Raw genomic sequence first — 22,945 nt, 5'->3', positions numbered from 1 at the left:
AAAATCAACCAACATTCCAAATTCTTTATATATAATAACTTTCTTATATCTATGCCTTTTTTATACAATTTTTATATAAAGTATTAAATTTAAAATAGCATTTATATAAATTTTAATTAATAATGTATTGCTAATAAAAACAATTAAAAATATGTTAAAAAGTGGGAGTTGAGATATTTTTGTTTTATATAAGATGGTACCTAGTTCTCCTTCCGCACCCAGCAGTGATGGACAGCTGTATTAGAGACTATAGGCACCAAAATATTATTGTTCCCTTCACAATTGTGATTTTTAACTGATTGACAATAAGCACAAGTGACAAAAGCTAATTAATAGGCATATTAATAGTTCATCATATTTCCCCCAAAAAGATAACTAAGGGTGATTCTTTTCTTGTTATACTAAGTATCTTGCAAGCTTAGTTGGGTAGTTGCAAACTTGCACAGAGAGTGAGTGGGAAAGGAACTTGGGAAAATGCGAAAAAGTTTTGGCAGCAAAACATCATAATCACCTCGTAATCAAGGTCTACTGCATCCAGCAATAGTATACTAAGAGGCTACCACTTACCACAAAAACAGGAAAAAGCACACGCTCTGAGTCAGAGTCAGCACGCACAGCTGTTTGGGATTTGGCGCAGAGTCGGTGAGTGAAGTCAGAAAGTGACCCCATTTAGTTTCTTTGTGTAGCCGCGTTCACTGAGTGTGTGTCCCCTTTCGTTCTTATCTAAATACCAAAGCCTTTTTGGATATGCTGTTCTGTTTTCTCAATAACCTGTTTTTGTAATTCCTATATATACCTCACCTTAATCTCCTTCCTTTTCAAACCACATCAGAGACTCAAACCAAAAAACATATATCATACATGGCTTTCTTTCTCTCGTTCTTTGTCTTGCTTCTTGCTTCGTCTGCCACTGCTTGCGATCGCTGCGTGCATCCATCCAAGGCTGTCTATTTCTCCAAAGCTTCCGCTCTTTCATGTAACAATCATTCATTACCATACCCTTCAATTTTTTTTTTTCAATTTGCATTTGACTTTATAATTTGGCGATCTTATTACTTTATTATATGATAAATTTTGATATACGCAGCTGGGGCATGTGGGTATGGCTCTTTGGCCCTGGACTTGAGTGGTGGACACCTTGCAGCTGGTGTTCCTTCACTTTTCAAAAATGGAGCTGGTTGTGGTGCTTGCTTTCAAGTGTGTATCCAAATCATAAAGTATCTAAGTCTAACCAAATTTTATTTATTGTTATCACTAATCACAATTAATGGATAATTTGGTGCAGATAAGATGCAAGAATCCAACTCTCTGCACAAAAGCGGGTACCAGAGTGGTATTGACCGATCTTAACCACAATAATGAAACTGATTTTGTTCTCAGCAGTAGAGCCTTTGTGGGGATGGCTCAGAAGGGTATGGACCAACAAATATTGAAGCTTGGTATCGTAGATATTGAATACAAGAGGTAGGCTTCAATCACATTTGTTGTTGTAATATAGTTCTCATGTAGTTGTATGATAAATTTTATCCTTTTCCTTTTGTTAGCTTTTGTTTTTCTTTGTGCTTTGTCGTTATGCTTGTGGTTTGGGTTTGTCCCCACTTCCCACCTACTAATGGCCAGCGGGAACCGGCCCACCACCAAAAGAGAACACCACAGTGGACCAACATTTAAATACTAGGACAATCATGTGCCACATTAATAACAGTAACGGTCTAATGTCTATAATCTAATGTATAATGTCAGATGTTTCGTGGCCAATATTAATTTTTGCAAGGGTGTTTGGGGATCTTGAATTAATTTAAATTTAAGTTAACTAAAAAGAATTTGAATTGACTTTTATTTTTAATTGTTAATAAGATTATAGACATTAGATTGCATTGGTTTGTATTGTCATACTGTCAAGTTTGATTTAGTTATGCATAAACATGTCGTGCAAAAGATTCACAGAGGTTACCAAATACTGAAATTTATTTTGTGCGTGGGTTTAATGGTGCAGAGTGCCTTGTGAGTACAAAAGTAAGAATTTGGGGGTCCGTGTAGAAGAATCAAGCAAAAAGCCAGATTATTTGGCAATTAAATTTTTGTATCAAGGAGGTCAAACGGAGATAGTAGGCGTTGATGTAGCTCAGGTGTGTTACCTACTTACCTTGTAATACCAAACAATGTTACTACCCTTATTTATTATTTGATTAAATAAAGTTCTATTGACCATTGGGGCATGTGGCTTTGCTGTTATATTAGGTTGGGTCTTCAAATTGGAGCTTCATGAGCAGAAACAACGGTGCTGTGTGGGACACAAGCAGGGTTCCCCAAGGGGCATTGCAATTCCGGTTAGTGGTAACAGCAAGGTATGATGGCAAGTGGATTTGGGCACAGAAGGTTCTACCTGCTGATTGGAAAACTGGAGTTATATATGATTCTGGTGTTCAGATAACAGACGTTGCACAAGAGGGTTGTTCCCCATGCGATGATGCCACCTGGTCATGATTCTTCACAAGACACTGTTCATGTGTTCACGTATACACAGAGATATACCCTTCCATTTTGTTTGTTCATACTATAATATATAACCTAACAAAGCATCTCATATACTCAAGAAATGTGGAGTAGCTTAATAAATTTGAAAAGTTTTCTTGTTTGTAAACTACTCAATTTCGTCACTTTGTATTCTTTTTTTCACTTACAATAATGTCTTTTTCTCAACTTATTGCTGAAAATGGAATGTTATTCTAACGTGTATAATATAATGCTCACGTAAACACAGTTGGCAACAGAAGCTAAAATATACCATTTATTCCTAAGTATATTCCACCGCTCTCATTCTTGGTGTGTATTGGGCATAAGTTTGAAAAATCAAATCTTTCAGTTTTTAATAAATACATGTTTTAATAAAAAAAAATTAATATTAATTTAATAGATATCGTAATTACAATTCATTATTAAAAATTAACTGTATTGATATCAATTATATTAATTTCTAAAATAAATAGCCCTTAATTTATGTTTTTTTGCTTCAGTCCATTACCCTTGTAATGTTGTCGAGTTTCCGTCCATTGCCCTTGAAAGATTATTGTCATTCTAATAAATAGGTGTTTTCGTTTCGTTCTACATAAGCGTATTCTATATAACTCTAAAGCCCATCGAACTTTGAATCAGTGTAGTCCAGCTCTGTTTAGTGCCAAGCTTTGGGCTTTTTATGTCTGGGCTTTCTCTAATGTCGTTATCAATAGATTTACCAAAAAATGCTACTCATCACACTAGGAAAAAAAATGCAAGTTACAATGACTCCAATATTTTAATTTGACCAGAAGACAATGAAAATATCACATCCGCACTCTTAATTTTAAAATGAGGAGTGTGACCAAAATTTAATGGTAACGATAACAATTATTTATAATCCAACTTTACATTGACTTATATGTATATTTTGAGTTTGACTGCTCTATTTAATTAATTCATTTTTCAACTTCAATTTTGAAAAAAAAAAGTATGAGGTAGATAGAAGATTCATAGTGATATTTTATTAAATATTTTGCAATTACAATATAATAAAAAAATATTGAGTTGTGGTTTGTCCATTACATAAATTTTGTTTTTATTTATACGTGCTCCTTTTTTTATATTAGTCTTAAAACAACAACAATAAAAAAATTATTTTATTTTATCTATTTTTAACTCAAGCTCCCCTTTTACAAGTTAAAATTTACATTATATAGAATGATATAATAAACTTACATGGTAAACTGTTTATATCATGTTATTTCAACAAATAACAAAAATATGATATGATAGGAAAAATATCTTATTATATTGTGTTTGCTTAATAAGCTCTTAGGATTTCACCATACTATAAGTTAAATAAAATTAACTGCTAGCCTGTGCATTGTATGAGTCTGTTTAATCATTATTAAGTATTAGTGACTTCTCTGTGTCTTTCCTAGCTATTATTACATTATACTAAAATTGATTAAAAAATAAAAAATATGTACGTTATTAATTTTAAATTTATAGATTTTAAAAATTAAATAATTTAATTAATAATAAAAAATATTTTATCATATTAAATACAAATAAATTAAGAAGATAAAGTTATTAAAATAAAAATTAATTACAAAAATTTAAATGTTAATTAAAAAGTAGATGTTTAATGCAAAAAAAAAAAACTCTTAAAATATTTCTATTTAAAAATAAAAACTCACAATAAATTTAGGTAAATTATCTAAAAATGTTTTTATATTGCACTACATGAATTTTATTAAATTAAAATAAAATAATTTTCAATAAAATTTTAAAATATATTTTAAAATTTGATCAAGTATAATTATTTTATTAATAATAATGATATTTTATTTTTTTAAATATATAAGATTTTATATTAAAAAAATTATCATATGTAAATCAATACAAAAAGATAATAAATTGTCTCTAACATTTAATAGCGAGTTACACACTTATATAAAAAAATAATATATTTTATGAAAAACTAGTGATGTAATATTATGTTAGCAAATTAATTTATAAAATATATAACTTTCAAGAGTTATGATTTGTAAAATTTTATTTAGTGGTTAAGATAAGATAATTATTATATTTACTTTTAATCAAATATTTATTAAATTACATGAATAAAATTAATTAACTAAGTTATTTATCATATTTAATTGAATTAGTGTAATTGTTATCTTAAAATTATAAGTAAATTAGAAAACAAAAGAAACGATAACAATTGTCTTCTTTAAAATATTTTTAATTTATTTATTTTATTACCTTTTTCTCCTTATTTCTCTCTCATTTCTCTTTTACTTTCATCTCTATTTTTGTATATTTTTTAAAATATATTAAAATTTTAAGAATTTTATTAAATTATTTTTAAATAATTTTTAAAAAAATATTTTAATTTTTTTATAAATTAAGAAGAAATAATTTATAAAAATAAAAATTTTAATTTTAATTTAATAAATATAGACAAAAGAATAACTTTATCACTTTTCTACATATTTCTGTCATGTCTTTTTTTCTATCAAGTATACATCAAACATTGAATAAGATAAAATGGACCTTCTTGTCCTATTTATTTTTATTTTGACTATCAAATAGCCCTAAATATATAATCAGAGTAGATAGATAAATATAAAAATTAAAAATAAAGTTTAGAATTTATGTTTGAAATAAAAAAAATTAAGAAAACATTAATATAAAAATTTAAGAAAAATTTTTTTATTGCGTTAAATTATATTAAAGAAAGATTTTTAAAAGATAGACATTTTATCGATTCAAAAACCGTATTTAGTTTTAAAATTTAATTTCACAAATTTAATAGTGAAAATTTCACATTATTATATTAAAACACAGAATTTATTTTTATTTTTATTTTATTTTTATCTAAAACTGCAATTATCCTTGAACTGGCTCTAAATTTGAGAAAGAAAAAAAAGTTAATGTCTCAAATTTTTAACCGTTAATTAGCAAAGGACATAATATTATACAAGTGAATTAATTTATAAAATATATAACTTTTAAGAGTTATGACATGTAAGAGTCTATTTGGATGGATTTGATATAATAACTATCATATTCATTCTTAATCAAATATTTGTTAGATAAAATTAATTTATAATATTATTTATTATATTTAGTTGAACTAGTGTAATTGTTATCTTGAAAATATGAGTCACTTAAAAGACAAAAAAAATATAACAATTGTCTTTTTTAAAGTATCTTTAATTTATTTATTCTATTACTTCTCTTTCATCTCTCTTATACTCTTATCCCTCATGTCTATTTTTATATATTTTTAAGAATATATTTAATTTTTAAAATATTATTAAATTATTTTACATATTTTTAAAATTAAAAAATATTTTAAAATATTTATATATTTTTTATAAATTAAAAATAAATAACTTATAAAAAAATATAAATAACAATTTTTGTCCCTTTCTCTAACATATTTTTTTTTTGTATTTTCTTATTCCATTTTACTAGAAAAGAAAAATAAAACAATTTTGCTTTTAAAAAAATAAAAATCAATCTAAACAAACAAACAAAAACTCATATTTAAACTTAAAAATGGAAAATGAAACATTGTAGAAAATAAAATTCATAAATCAATGTTTGCTTCACATGGAGAAAAAAGAAAAATTCAGAAGTTTAACTTTTTATGAAATTCTAAAATAGGACTAATAAATAGCAAAATAAGGAGATCTAAGAAGGGAGGAAAGTTTTTAGAAAAGAAGCAAAATTTGTTTAGAGAGAGTAACAAGTTCTCAGAAAAAAAAAATAACAAAAAATAGCAAAATGTTAAAAGAAGAGATCTAAAAAGGAGATCTAAAGAAGAAAGAAAAAATTTTGAAAATAAAAAAAGCAGAAAAAAATATGAATCAAAATAAAGGAAGAATAAAGAGAAAAAGAAGAGTATGAAAATACACATAAAAAAAGAAAAAGAAGAGTTAAACAAAAAAACAAAGTGAGTTTGTTTGATTTAGTTTTAATTTTTAATTTTTAAAAATTGTATTTTAAAACACTTCTTTTAGGAGAAAAGATAAAATAAAGTTTGTTTGATAATTTAATTTTTAAAACTATTTTTAGTTAAAATTTTGTTAGTTCTAGAAAGAAAAACAGAAAAATAAAAACAAAATACCTAAATAGTAATTCTGTTTTTTAATTTAAAAAGCTGAAAATAAAAATTAATTTTTAAAAATAATTTTTAAAACTTATATTAACAAGTAAGTTTTTTAATTTTTTAACTTTAAAAACAAAAAACTCTACTTAAACAAGTAAACAAACAAGTTGTAATTATCTTCTTCTTATCATATTTTCATTTGTCTATGCGGTAGAAATTTTTCTTGATATGTTAACTTTTACTCTTTTTCTTGGTTATTCATGAAGCTGAGCTCTTTATTTTTTATTTTTTAACAATCTCTCTTCCCATGTAGCCTCTTGACTGTATGTAAGAAAATGAATAGTATTTTGCCAGACTTTTTTGGTTTTGTCCAGTCTTCCTTTCTTTACGTATACCAAAATTATATTTTATATTATTATTAAAAAAATATTAAACCATATATTTTAATGTATTTAAATATTATTTTTTTATTTCAATAATATTTATAATTATAAGTAAATAGAATATTATTTATGTTTCAATATGTTCTTTAAGTTTAATTTGTTTATTTATTTACTTTTTCTAGTAAATTATAATAGTGATTATATTAAAAATAGTGACAATAATTTAAAATAAGGCAAATAGACTCCTTAAATTCATTATTGTTATTATTAAAAAATATATTAGTTTTTAAGTAGATAGATAAACATGTAAATTAGAAATGAAGTTTAGAATTTATGTTTGAAATATAAAAATAAAAATACTTAAGAAAACATCAATATAAAAATTTATCGTGTTAAATTATATTTAAGAAATATTTAAAAAAATAGACATTTTGTCAATTCAGAAAAGGTATTTAGTTTTAAAACTTAATTTCACAAATTTAATAGTGAAATTTTCACATTTCCACATTATTAAAAGACTAATGTATTTTATTTTTTTTATAGAGCTTCAATTATCCTTGAATTGGCCCTAACTTGGAGAAATAAAAGTTAATGTCTCAAACATTTAACCGTTAATTAACAAAGGAAAAAAAAAACAGTGAAATATAACTAATGCATGAACAGTTAACAAAAGCGTACTAATTATATCAGAAAACCATAATGGATAACACTTTCAGTGAAGATTACTAATTTTATATATGCATAAATTTCTTTACAAAATTTATGAAAATACTTATAATTTTTTGTATTTTTTAGTAAAATTTATTAAACTAAGTTTTGTCACCATAATTCTATAATTTTTATAATCAAAATTACAATATAAACTCCTACACAATAAATTTTTTCTTTCTGAAATAACAATAAGAATTTAGTAAATAAATATTCAATGAAGTTATTTATCTTAATACGCTTGCGATTTTCCACGATTTTTCACGGTTTATATAGAATTAAACCTAATTATCCACCAAAAATTAAGGGACTCAATTATCTTCAAATACATTTATTTTTCAAGAATGCATTTTAACAACGTCAACACAAAAATTATATAAAAAATGAAAGATTTTTCTCTGTAAGAAAGAAATTAATATATTAAAATATGATGGAGACAGAAAAGTATCCATCAAACGATACATATCGACATAGAGAATAGAGAATAGAGAATAGAGAATGATGATTTAGTTAAACAAAAGTTAGACTAATTGAAAAGAAAACAAATTATGCATAGTTGACTAATTCTCAATTAAATGCAATGCCAGATAATGGAAGTCAGTCAACTGCCACTTTATTGCAACAATTAACAATGAGTTGTCATAAGAAAGTGACACAAAAATAAGATAAATTTCCTAAGGTAATTGCAAAGCGATGTATTGCAATTTGGAAACTACATTATATTTCATAGGATATTTGTAATCTAAAAATGTTAACTTTTTGGTTTTACCATATCAATTCATAATTCTATACTGAAAATATTGTTAACCCATGCCTATAAGACACTCGTTAAGAACTAAAAAAGACGAATAAAAATACTATTAAAATTAGGATAAATATACATTAATAATTTTTTAATAGTTCAAATTTTTTTAATCAATATTCTCAAGGTCTTAAGGGAACTGATGCATATTTTTTCTTTTTATATTTTACAACCTCTCAATATTTATATAGAATATTCAAATCCTTCTCGCTTAAGTTTTTTTTTTTTTTTGTTAAAAGAATATATTATAGGAGTTTAAAAAATATAATTTAAAATTTTTAATAGTTGTTAAATATTTTTTATATATTTTTTAATTATTTATGTAGTGATATGTCATATTATTATTATTATTATTATTATTATTATTATTATTATTATTATTATTATTATTATTATTATATTGAGTATAATATTTTCATTATATATATATATATATATATATATATATATATTATTTTTTTCATTTTTGATATAATTAGTTTTTTTGTCTCTAACTTTATGATAAATTTTGATTTATCTTTTTAACTTATTTTTTTAATTTGTTTTTGTCTCTCAAATTTTTTTGTTCACGCTGATCTTTTCTACTATTTTTACATAACTTAATAGAAAATTCTTATGTAACATTGAATTGGCTTAAACATTATTTATTTAATTTAATCTAATTTTTTTATTTAAAAAAAGTTATAACTATGTTTTCTCTTTTCATATAAGTTAGGGTTATACTATATTATCTTTCAAACAACAAAAAAAAAAAAGTTAAAGTTTTACTTTTATAGACTCGCAATCTTCATTAATGACATATGTTCACAAAAGTGTTAGATATCAATTTTATTATTATGGTATGGAGAGTATTAATCGTACAGTAATAACAATAAAAATTATGAGAAGTGATTTTGGAGATGTAAAAATAATGAGATAACGACAACAAAAATTATGAAAAGAGATTTTGGAGATGTAAAAACAATGAGGTAATTTCATTAAGATAAATAATTGAGTTTTATTATTGTATATAAATAAGTTCTTTAATTTTATATTACTAATCTATTGTATCATTTTTCAATTTGGTGAGAGATGTGAATTTTTTAAGTAGAAGGCAAATGATAAAGTTGAAGATAATAAAATTATACTATTGAAGCAGAGGAGAAGAATTTTACATCTCTAAAACTCACTCAATTAGTAAAAAAAAAAAAAAAGATTAAAATTTTACGTTGTATAAGTTTGGTAGTTCATATGTTAGTTATGGTGTGATCATGATTCATGTTGTTTAGCATAAAACTATTATCTTTTAAGGATGTAATTTATGTAAATATACTTTAAAATAGTGCTTTAATTAAGTTATGGTGTTGTTGTGGTTCATGCTATTTAACAAAAAAACTATTATCTTTTAGGTATGTAATTTTTGTAAATGTATTTTGAAATAATATTTTGATTAAAAAAACAATTTTTTTGGTTGAATATAGATTGTTTTATTTTCAATGAAAATATTTTCTTAAAATATATTTTACTTTTATCTTAAAATATGGATGTGAGAATAAAAAAGTAAAATGAGAATAAGAATATTGATTAAAATATACTTGTAAGAAATATTATGAGTTTAATAAAAAAAAACATAAGGACAAAATACAATCCTTACAAAATACATTGTCTAACCAAAAACACAAAATACATTTTTCCCATAAAATACAAGTTCCAATATATTAAGTACATTAACGCCTTCAGATACCCATCTTCTTCCTTGTTTGTCCATCAATGGGAACTTGAGAAATGCATAAAGTTTGAGTCTAAGTTGTCTGTAATGGTCACATAGTCTAGATTTGATGTATTTAACCATCATTCTTTTCTTACTCATTGTATTTTTCTTAAAAATTTTCTAAACTGCTTCTTTATTCTTTAACTTCTTTGACCCATCAGTTTGTTTCTTAATTAATGTGAGTAAGATGTTAAGGGAGTCAATAGATTTATACAAATTTAGTCCATTTGCTAGATATACAATAGATTGATAAACTATTGCATAATGTTTTTTTTAAAATAAATAAAAATATAATCTATATAATTGAGATTAACATAATTCATGCAAATATTTGAATGAGAATAAGGTATTCCAATAAGCATCCATAGTCTCTAATAACATTCTTTTGTTTCAAGATTCATTACAAACCTATCTTCACTAATATTTATATGTCTGACCTCAAACATATATTGACTAAACTATCTTGCAATAAAAAAAATACAAGACTAAGTTGTAATTTAAGTATTAAATTAAATGACTATTATGATTGTTTATAAAATAGTTAGAAGATTAAAATAAACTCATAAAAAATCACTCACATTTCAAATTTCTAATTTTTTTACCACAAATTTTGTTTTATGCATCAATATTTTTCTTCACAAACAGATTATTCGCTTTTAATCATCTCTCAACTTTCCTCTAACACAATGATGATTTTTCTTCCTTAAGTTTGTTTCAAATAATCATTATCTAAATGTAAGGATGACCTTCCAATTAAAAAGTATAGATAGAACTGATTAATAATATGTAAGTTACTTTAGCACTAAATATGATATTTTATTCGTATATAGAACAAAATTAATAGAAAAGATAAACGTGAAAAAAGTAAATTTTAAAATAAAAAAAATAAAAAATATTAGAAAAAATAAAATTTATCCTAAAATTAAACAATTAAAAGACTAAGAATATGTTTAATTAGTGTTTTAAAAACAGTTTTTATATTAAATTTTATTTTTAAAAACAAAAAACTTTTTTAAAAAAGAAAACAAACATTCTCTTATTTTACCATTTTTTTTTCCTTAGCTGTTAAGCTTTGTCTTTGTCCCTATTTTAGGCACATCACAATCAGTTTCTGTTGAAAAATGAAAAAAGGAAAACGTTCGGCTCACTACTTTCAAAACTATAGCAGAGCTCAATTTACGCCTTATTCATAGCTCTATATATGTCCTCTGTTTCCTTTCTATTTTAGAACAGATTTCAACAATATCCCTTCAAAGTTATATTTTCGGATGAAGTATACTCCTTTATCGAAAAGAAAAACAAGGAATTTTATCAAATTCGAATTAAATACATAAATCCTTTTGTGTTCCCAAATTGTTGTAATTAAAATTGAATAAAAATTTGTATCAAAATACAATAAAAATAAAATTATTATAGATTCAGTTTAATTCTTGAATGAGAACAAAAAATCAAATAAAAATATAATATAAAATGTAGTTTTATTTTTCTAATTTTATTAATTTTTAATTTTTTTAAAATTAAATTAACTATAATCCACTATGTTCTCAAACTTAACAAAGAAAAAGTAGTTATTTAGGTTAAGAATTTTTAAAGTATCTTTCTCCTTAAATATTACTTAGTTTCTCATTTAAGTAACTAAAGCTAATTGATTTTTCTAAGAGTTTTACAATTAAATTTAGTTTTCAAAGAGACTTCATAATCATTTAGAAGAATTTTAATACCTAAACATAAGTCTTGAAGATAATTAAGAGAATAAGTATTATCTTTAGATTTAGAATTAATATTAAAATCTTCCAAAATTGATTTTACTATTTCATCATCATTTAGAGTTAAATCCATGTCTTTTAACTCTAATAATTTATCCTTATAAGTACAAGAAATTGAAAAATGAAATTCAAAAGACACTTTCACTTTTACCTTTTCAGAATATAAATTTTCTTGCATGTGGTTCATTAGATCTAACTCTTTCTGTAGACCATTTTTCAGTTTCGTGATGCGCCATTCCTTCAAATCTTTTAGAGTGGTGAGCATAATACTGATAATCATCCCTCCCGAGTACTTTAGGGAGGTACTCTGCTTGCCAAAGCCTCACAACTCTCGTTGAGCAGCTAAAGAGAAGAAACTTAGAAGCCCCTCTTTCAATTTTTTTAAAAGAAAGAAACTAGAGTTCTCAAACTCATGTTTTTGTTAACTACAAAGATTTTTTTTTAATTTTAAAATACTTACAAGTAAATAATATTGTGATCCTTAAGTCAGTTTTTAAATAAAATAAGAAAAATTAATAATTTATTTTAATATAAATAAATAGAGAACTTTTCAATAATTAATAACTTAACAATTTAACCTCCTTAATGAAAGTTTATGCACAAGCATGAAGACTCACATTTACACAATTTGATAAATTTAAAGAGTTTAGTTACTTAATTTTGATTCACAATAAATTTCGTACATCTACCTACAATCAAAAGAATTATAGACATAAATTATCCTAGTTAGCATAATTTATGACCAATCAAATATCATGTCAAGTGAACGAGATTGAAATTTGATAGAAAATAAATCTTATAAAAACTAATAAGTATACGTATATTGTATATGATTTGTTTTAATTCAAATAAAATGTTAAAGATATAAAAAAGAAACTCTAAGAACAAATAAATAAAATGAATGGTTAATTTGTGCATAATCTAAAAATATATAATAAAAGCTTTTAAGATTATAAAATAATATTCTTCTTATTAAAAATAGATTAAAAATTTAAATGAATTGAGAATGACGTGCTAATTCCTCTCCATGCAAATTTACCAATAATTCAAACAGTACCATTTAATAATACGAATGAATTCAAATACTTTAATAAAACTTAAATAATTTTTATTTAATAATTAAAATATTTGAAAGAAATTAAGTGAAAAAGATATAATAAAAGAGTACAATATAAAAATAAAATAATTTTTTTATCTTATTTTATATTTGATATTATTAAAATATAAGATAAAAAGTTATTTTATTTTTATGGAATGGTTTTATGGCTGGAAATTGAAATGACTATATAAATTTGGCATGTGGAAACGTGTTAAAGAAAATGAAAGGTCGCGTCTTGACTTATGCTGTACATATATCTGTCAATATATATATATATATATATATATATATATATATATATATATATATATATATATATATATAACTCATCAACCAAACCAATCTGCTATTAAGTGAGTTAAACCGAGTTGGGTTGGATCAGCCAAACACTCCACTGGTACAATTATATTTGGTCCGCAGAAATTTTCATAGTGCAACAACTTAATGCTTTTTTTTTTTCAGGTTTTTTATTTTTAAATTATAAAAATGAGGTTTTTTTTTTAAATTATAAAAATATGAGAAAATTTTAAAAATTATCAACGGAAACTTTTGAAAATTTTAAAATATTTTATTACTATACGAGTTTTAATTTTTTAATTTTTTTAAAAAAAACTATTGATCAGTATTAATACTTTATATTTTTTGCTTTTTTATCTTTAAATTTTTGTAATTACGCTAAAAATTTTATTTTTAAATTTAAATTTTTACTATTTTTAATATATTATTTCTAAATATCATGTATAAAAAATTAATCCATAACTTAACACAATAGTTTGTTCTTTAAATAATTATTATTGATATCCATGATCTACATATATTTTTATCATCGGAAGGTGTTTTAACTTTAACTAATTGATCTAAAATATTTCCAACGTATATTTTTAATAAATAATAATTTCTTATTAAATTTTTTATTAATTATATTTTTCTATATGTTTTAAATTCAAATAAATATTATAAATTATTTTAGTACATAATATTTAATTACAAGTTAAACATAAATGTTAATTATATAAATTTATTGGTAGCACGGCATTTCTTTTTTATTAATAATATTTTTATCATTTATTATAATTTAAAATTGTTTAGGATTTATAAGAAGAGAGTAAAAGATAGAAACAAGAAAAGAGGGCGGGAGAGAAAATAATCTACTATTAGACAAAATATGTTAGGCAGTATAATTACTTCTATTGATATAAATTTTATTTAATAAAAATTTTAAGTATTATTATAAACATTATAAGTTTACATAAATATGATATGATGTATTATGTTAATATTGATTAATATTTTGACAGTACATATTAATTTCTTTATTCATAAAATTATTACAAATATAATATATTATTTTATTAGTTTAAAATTATAAAATTTATATTAATAATCATATTTTTGGTAGACCAACCATTAATACACAGCATAACCTTTGTGTGTGAATTGAAGAATGCACGAAAAATATTTTCATAAAATTCTTTAAAATATTAACAAGGAGATACTTTTCCTAAGTTTATGATTTTTCAATTACAAGTGTCACGTTACATTTTTTAATTTTTATATAAAAATTAATATCGCTTATAAGAGCTAAAATTGTATTTAAATCTATAAATAATAAAGACTTGTGCACCTATTACTTTAGGACGTGTTTTAGAGAAAGAAAAAGAAATATTTTTTTTATTTATAATAATAAACATACTCTCTGAGTTGATAATTTTTTAATAAAAAAATAAAATTCGACAAACACAAGCTCAAAATAATAATCATTTGTTTTTTTAATTTAAAAATAAGAAAAATATTCTTTCATTTTTTTCCCCTTGTAAAATTTCACTCCCAAGGATATTTTTAAGCATCTTTGAAGTTTTAAGCTTTGCTCACGACTGTCAAATAATTTATTTTAAAAATAATGATTTAAACTTTAATTATATTTTAATCTTTTAATTTTACTTATATGTCCTCTATTTGTAAAATTAAGTAAATTCAGTTTTATCATGAATTTTCTTTTATATAAATTCAAAATCTTATTACATTCTCAAACTCTTAATAAATTGAAATAATTTTTATATTTTCAAACACTGTCTTTAAATTATAATCTTACTTCCAATTATATAATCCATTAAATTCGATCATAAGAAATTGTATTCATTCAATAGAAAATAGCAAGAGGAAAAAATGACAAAGTGTTCAAATTTACTTAATTAAAAAAATAAAGCGACTTAATTGTTTACTTAAAAAAACTTGAAAAGTGAATATCATATATAATTAAAACTAATGGAAAAATGTAATTAAATCCAATAATGGCATCACCCAGATAAATGTGAAAATTTCAGGTGTATAAGAAGATGGATGAGGAGCTGAGAGAATACATATGAAAAACGGGATTTTAAGAGTAGGTTTTGGAATTGGTTGCCACGAAATTTCCTTTGGCCTTAAGAGTTTGAGTTCGTTGTGACAAATTTATTGGCGGATGGTTTTTGCTTTTGGCTTTCAGATGTAATTTCTCTCAAGCAGATATGAAGGTAGTACAGTTCATTGTGTTGCTTTTCTTAATTACAATTCGATCATTTCCAACGCCCGGCATGTGACAAATTTAAATTTTATCTTTTTGGCAAAATAGGTAAAGGAACCGTTCAGCCACAAAATGGAGAAAATTCGAGGAAAGAGCATGGGAAGTTGCTTTTGGCATGTTACGTACAACACAACAATTTTGTAAGACTTTGATCTGGTAATACCTATTACCCCATAAGATTCAGAAGAAATTACAAAGTGTTTCATATCAATTAGGCTTGTCATCATTTACTTCAGTAATGACTTGTTGGGGTCTTCGCGGAAGACTTCCAAGTCAAACCCAAAATCATATCCTTTAATATAAATATTCTCTCTTGTTTTAGCTTTCTTTCTTTTTGCAAATAATGTTGCAAACGCGGAGACGCTTTTGAATTCACGATCAAATCCTTAGAAAATAATTTAAGAGAAACTCACAGTAAAAATATTTTGACTTGCCAACAGTTAGCGAGATATATTTTTTCCCATTAATGAATCAAAGAAATAACAAAAAAATGTCTTTTCTAAAGTTCAATTACCTATCACGAGTGTGGTTTCGTTATTTACTTTCAAGCGTTTTTTTTAATTGTCATAAAATCACATCCATTAGTCGCGACAACCAGCATATTTTGATTCAAACCCATTTGTCTCTTTGCCTAAAAAAAGACCCTAAGGTGCATGCCCTTTCTGCTCCTGCTTTATATAAACCAACATGCACTATGCCTTTTTAAAAATAATTATTAATTTTAGTTTACGTGATTTTTTAAAATAATTATATTATCACTTAAATAGCACATGATTCGTCTAATGTAAAATAGTACATAATATAGAATGATTAGATTGTTGTAATGTCATCAATAAATAATAATATTTTTAAAGAGTAAAAATAACAAAAAGAAAAACATTGAATAAATAAAACCATATATAATTATATTTACACGTGCAAAAAATATATTTAAGTTAAATTTGTTTATATTGTTCATATTTTTATCACGGGACATATTTTCTTTCCCCGTGACATAAACTAAATGCAATCAACAGTTTAACCCTCAAATTAAATCATATTTATTATTTAATTTCATGACAATGTACTCAATGGCGCACTTTGTCTAAAGTATAAACAAATCTTATTATGTTCGGTCAATTACTGAGAGTTGACTTTGTTTATAACATAGCTTTACGTGACACAAATTTATCTACCATCTAAGTAATAATTTTAAATTCACCTCCCAAAAATGATACTGTGAACATTATCCCTTACCCTAAATTTTTATTTCTACCTATTAACAAAATCGATAAAAAAAAAAAAAATCACATTTTTCTGGAGCGCACATAAATTAAAAGCTTTTGGGACATTTAAATAAGTTAAAAAAAATCATATTAACAAATACTTTAAACATCATTAAACATAAGTTAAACATTAAACAAAATTAAATCCTTTAAATTAATTTAAAAATAAACATTAAAAAACTTATTATACTTAATATAATAAATTACTTTTAGTAATTTTTTATTATGTACAATGAACATATTATATACAGCTTCAAAAAAACATTTTACTTTGAATTCTTATTGAGAATAAACGATGAAAAATCCTTTACTAACATTAGAGAGATATATCTAAGCAGGATTAATTGACAATAATTTACGTATATAAAAATATTGATAAAATTATAAATTTAATTTCTATATTTAACATACTTTTATAATTTAGTCTTTATATATATAAAAGTTATAATTTAGTTATTATATGAGTCTATATTTTTTAATTAGTCTTTATCAATAAAAATATATCAATATTATTGTATAATAAGGACTAAAATATAAAAATATATTTATATAAATATATATATATATTGTAAAAATTAATTTACAAATAAATATCAATTATAAATACTAAATATGTATTAAACAATTAAAAATTTGTAAACTTGTTAAACTACATAAAGTACCAAATGATATAAAAATATTAATACTAATACTCCATTCATTTATTTAAATGTAAGATAAATATAGACATTAAAATAATAATTGTACCAATAAAAGTTAGTTCGGGTGGCAAGTAATTTAGTATCGCTTAAATAAAATACACGGCTTAAGTCAGATTCACCGGATGAAAAATAAAATAATAATCATAAAATAATAATTATTAATATAAAATTATTAATCTTACGTTTAAAACAAGTATGATTCTTAACTAATAAAATTTTACTTTATTAATCTTCATTTTTTAAGTTTAGTTTAAACATATAGATCTAAGAAATTTTTTTATTGAAAAAGAATATATGTATTATATTAAGGTTATAAAAATTTAAATATTTTTTCATTTTAATAAAAAATTTATAAGTAATTATTTAAACTTAATTTTAAGAGTTGAAATTAATTTTTTTATATTTTATCTTACATTTAAATAAATAAATAAAGTATTAATATTAAAATTTTATTGTACTGTATATTATATTTTATAAAATATTTGAAAAAACTATTTCTTTATAAGAAATTAAAGATTTATTATCCATGAAATATAAAACTACATTAGATATAAATTTGTTTAAAGATACTAATTTTTAATCTTTTAAAATTTTTGTGAATTTTTCATTTAACACTTCATTTAATTTTTTAATAAGTTCATAGTTTGTGTTTTTATTATTTTTAAAAATAAATTTATTTTTAATAATCAATATTTATTTATAAATTTTTTTTATAATTAAATTTTTATTTTAATTCTCATTGGATATTTTTTAAATATTTTTTTATCCTTCTTATCTGATACTATCATTAACGATAAGACTAAATAATTTATTTTTTACTTGTATAGTAATTAAACTAGTATTTTATCCATGCAATTCACGGAATTTTGATGAGAAAATAACAATTATTGATGAAAAAAAATTTATTAAATTTTTTTTTTGTAATTATATATCATTAATTTGTATGAACCAACTAAATATTACAAAAATTTATCTAATTTTTTTTTGTAAACAACCTTTACATTTATGTTTGAAACAATATCTTCTCTATTATATATTAGAATCTTAAGACTTTTTTTATTTTTGACTTTAGAGGTAGCCACATATAATTATCCATGGCAAAAATCAGACTTTGGCAAATATAAACCAATATTAGACAAAGTTTGACTTTAACTTTTATATATGGTCATTATTGCAAAACTTACTGCAATTAGAAACTATTTCTTACATGCACATCATCCCTGCAAGCTTCCTTCGAATCTTCAATCGCATTAACTCTTCCCATGACATCTAAATGGTATTAAAGTAATTATCAATGGCCCCACAAAAGTATATGAATATTAAAAATACTATTTGTCATATTATTATAAGTAGCTAAGAAGGAATGACATATCAACCAAAATTGGATTACCAACTCTAGAAGATAACACATTAGCAAATGAGATAAAGGTAAATCCAAATTGATGAAAGTAGGCTCACAAAGATGAACGAAAATTGAAGACCGGAAGTTGATCTTGAAAGTGTGGCTAGTGCAACAATAATCTTCCATGTTCTGTCTCACTCCAAATTTACCCAAAACATAAAATTAACCTTCATGAAGCATGTCTCGAAACTTATTTAGAAATACTTTCCTTATAGATACTTAAACTCAACCTGTCTGCGAAGTTGTTAAGGAAAATAAATTAGCTAAAAAAATTATTATTATCCACTACAAAATGATGACTAATTTAATAGTAATATAACTCACATAGATATCAAGCAAAACCATCTCAACAGAAACAATATCGTATTCATCACCATATCTAGCCATACTCCATTTGCTAATTACCAATGCATTAATTTTTCATATTGATTTGAGTGGAGTAATGTCGAAAATCTTGTCTAAATTGGAAGTCATCTTTTCACGATCAAAGGAGTGTCAAAATTACCTACCAAATTAACTTTCAATCCTTAAAATCATGAGAGACAATGAGGAACATAACCAATTGTTAGTGTTTAAGAAAATAAAAATATCAAGCAAACTGGTATTATAAAATGTATGAAGTATGAAATAGAAGGATAGAGTCATTAATTCCTTTGGATATTATTATGATTCTAAAATAAAATATGAGCTGCAAATAAGCAAATAGAAACAAAATGAGTAATAGAAAAAGAAAAAAATTGTATAAAAATAGTTGGACAAACCTCTCAGATTCAATAGAAAGTTGTGAGAAAAGTTTGTAGTAATTATCTACCAAGTACAAATACACTATTATTAGTCTTCTTTAAGTTACTTTATTTTGAGTTAATTTTAGTTTTGATTTTATCTTTGATTATGCAATTATAAAAAAAAGAAAACTATCATGTTAAAATTTATTAGGAATCATATAATATAAAATATAATTTAATATTTAGGTCAAATTATTTATTATTTTATTTAAATTAATTTATCGTATCTCTAATTTAGAGATTTTTATTATTATTAGAAATTTTTCAAAACAAAATACTAACTATTACTCCATAATTTTGTTGGAAAATTATTTTTAATTTTATTATATATCTAAATTGAAAATTTTTTATTATTAAAATTTTTAATTAATAATTAAAGAAATTAATGTAATTAAACCAATTTACTCATTTACTACTAATAAAATTAAAAATAAAAGATATTATAAAATTTATTATTTTTAAAAATTATTAAAAAAATCTTCTTATATCAAGCGTACAGAAGGAGATTAAGTTTAACATATTATAGAAATTATAACCCTTTTATATAAAAATTAAATTAAAAAAATATTAAATACTGGAACTAGATTTAGAATTTGACCAGAAATACTTTTATGGAACATGAAAAACTTCAAAGGAAAAAAAAATGTCATTACGTGCAATTTTTACTTGTTCAGAGAATCATTGCAGTAATTTCCTTGCCGCAGTCATGTAATTACCACTGAATTTATGTCCAGTATATCGCAGACAAAACTGTATGAAGGTCTCCTCGTCGCTTCATCGAAAGATGAGCATTTAATTCTCATAAATTTTACTAATATTAATAAATATTCTATTTAATTCGCAAACAAAAATAGTTTTGTTTTTATATACCTATACATACTAAATTTTACTAATTCTATCAATAAATATCGAAAACATAATTTTAGAATAACTATTTTTTAAACCTTATTTTATAAAAATACTTATTTTTAAAAATTAAGATGAGAGTAATTTATTAAAGAAAAAATTTAATCACTTACTTATTTTAAATTTTAATAATTAATTTTTTGTTATAATTTATTTTTAAAATATTTAAAAAAAGAAAAAAAGTTAAGGATTCAAAGTCTTAAAACGTAGGGGACATTTATTAAAAAGATGAGATTATAGAACACTAATACACTGGATTCTATCGTAACTTCACAATTAAGTGAATAATACTAAGCTCGTAATATATTAAAATCTACAAAAGGAAAGAGTCTCACTATTCTTTCTTCGACATTTTGAAAGCAAGACCGCCGCGTTGTAGCTTACAAAATTGGAATTGTACCGAAGAATCAAAATTTTGACATCATCTTAATATTCAAGAAGTCTTTTGCCAAGTGCGTAATTTGAAGCAACTCATTTTAATCAGTCAAATTATGTACCCATTATTAAGGAGAGATAAATTTAATAAATGATCCTCACTATATTATTTTTATTTTATATATCAGCATTATTTTTTACATAGTTTGTAATTTTATTATATTTTGACTAATATTAATTTATTTAAATTTATCTATTTTATTTACTATTCTTAATCTTTTCACAAAGTTACCATTTAACAAGTAAAAAAATGAACAAAATAATTATAATAATTATTCTATACAAATTAACTAAAAATATAATAATAAAATTTAAATTAGTCTTACACTTTTAAAACAAAAAAGTAATATCAATTTTTTTATAAAATTATAACTTATGATTCAAATTTCAATATAAAACACTTGTATTTAGAACTTGTTTGTTTTATAATTAAAAAATTAATTTTTAATTTTTAATTTTTAATAAAATATGTAAACTAAATTAATTTATACATTTATTTTAATCATATTTAATGTTTGAAAATCTGTTATAATCGACTTTAAAATAAAATGACATTTAGTTTAGCTTTATTTATAAGATAACAAAATCATAATAAATATTTAAGTGATAAAAAATTATGAATGTATTTCATATACGATTTATTATTTTTCAAAAATGAAATTTTTTAAAATAAACAAGTCTTTTAAAAAAACTATTTAACAAAATCAACTCACGTCTGATTTTAATGGGTTATTGATCATTTTTTATTTTACTATTTTTTGAGAAATAATATTAGTAATATATTTTTTAACACACTTATCATTATTTATTAAAAGTTAAAATAATATGAGAGAAAAATATTAATTTTACTAATAATAAAGTGTATGTTAAAAATTATGTTAAAAAGTATACTAGTATAATTATTCAGGTCAATAATTTTATCGATTCCCAAGCAAATGCCATTAAATTTTTTAATCCAAAAAATGTATAATAAGTTGACATGTAACATTTTTTAGTAAAGCTTTTTTAAGGGGTTGTTTAAGATGGAGAATTTTGGAGGAGATACATTTATATTTTAAATAAATATATTTAAAATTAATATTTTTTTAAAAATAAAAAAATATAAATTAATATATTAATAAAAATTTAATGTATTAATAATATATTTATTATTATAAATAATATATAATTCTTTTAATTTAAAATTAAAAAATATGTCTTCTCTTTCAAACAACTTCTTTCCAAACACATCCTAAATTAATGCAATAGTAGAGTATTTTTATTTGTTGTGCGATTAAACGAAAAAAAATAAATAAGGGTGAGTTTTTAGAAATGTGGAACTTTCAAGATGTTGGGTTGAATTTGTTAATTTTCATTTTCTTCGTATAGATGTTATATGTCTTGGTATTACAATACTTATTTTTTTCTTACAAATGTTTTACAATTTGTTCTTAGTCTTTTATAAAATATTTTATTAGAATATATTTCTTATTTTTTTACGGTAAAAACTATTTTTTAATTTTTTTAACAGATGTAAATAATAAAAAAATTTAATATCTGACAGTATTTCAAAAAATAACGTTAATTAAAGAAATTAATATAAATTAACTTGAAATTATGCAACTTTTGTTAGAACTGAACACTTAAATCACACTTTAATTAAGTCATACTTTTATTTATTGATGTTTTATCATGACAATTTATGTAATTAATAGTTTTTAAAGCGGTGCTGTATTCTGTTTCTGGGTGAGGGTCGCATGTTGCTATGTTGATGTGGAT

The 22,945-nt window shown here is 22.6% G+C and overlaps 1 protein-coding gene across 1 annotated transcript; it reads left to right on the top strand.

The window, feature by feature from the left end:
• The first annotated feature begins 607 nt into the window (after nt 1-607).
• LOC113869135 (expansin-like A2) lies at nt 608-3,956 on the top strand. The gene is made up of 5 exons (XM_027505297.1): nt 608-976; nt 1,088-1,197; nt 1,286-1,464; nt 1,997-2,129; nt 2,242-3,956. Exons 1-5 carry the CDS (start codon nt 862-864, stop codon nt 2,485-2,487), a joined length of 783 nt encoding a protein of 260 aa, XP_027361098.1. The 5' UTR covers nt 608-861; the 3' UTR covers nt 2,488-3,956.
• Nucleotides 3,957-22,945: the final 18,989 nt, after the last annotated feature.

The sequence above is a fragment of the Abrus precatorius genome, unplaced genomic scaffold, assembly GCF_003935025.1.
Source record: "Abrus precatorius isolate BTA unplaced genomic scaffold, Abrus_2018 Scaffold6, whole genome shotgun sequence".
NCBI classification, from domain to species: Eukaryota; Viridiplantae; Streptophyta; class Magnoliopsida; order Fabales; family Fabaceae; genus Abrus; species Abrus precatorius.
Note: the sequence above shows the minus strand (reverse complement) of the source record. Positions and strands in the feature narration are given on the sequence as shown.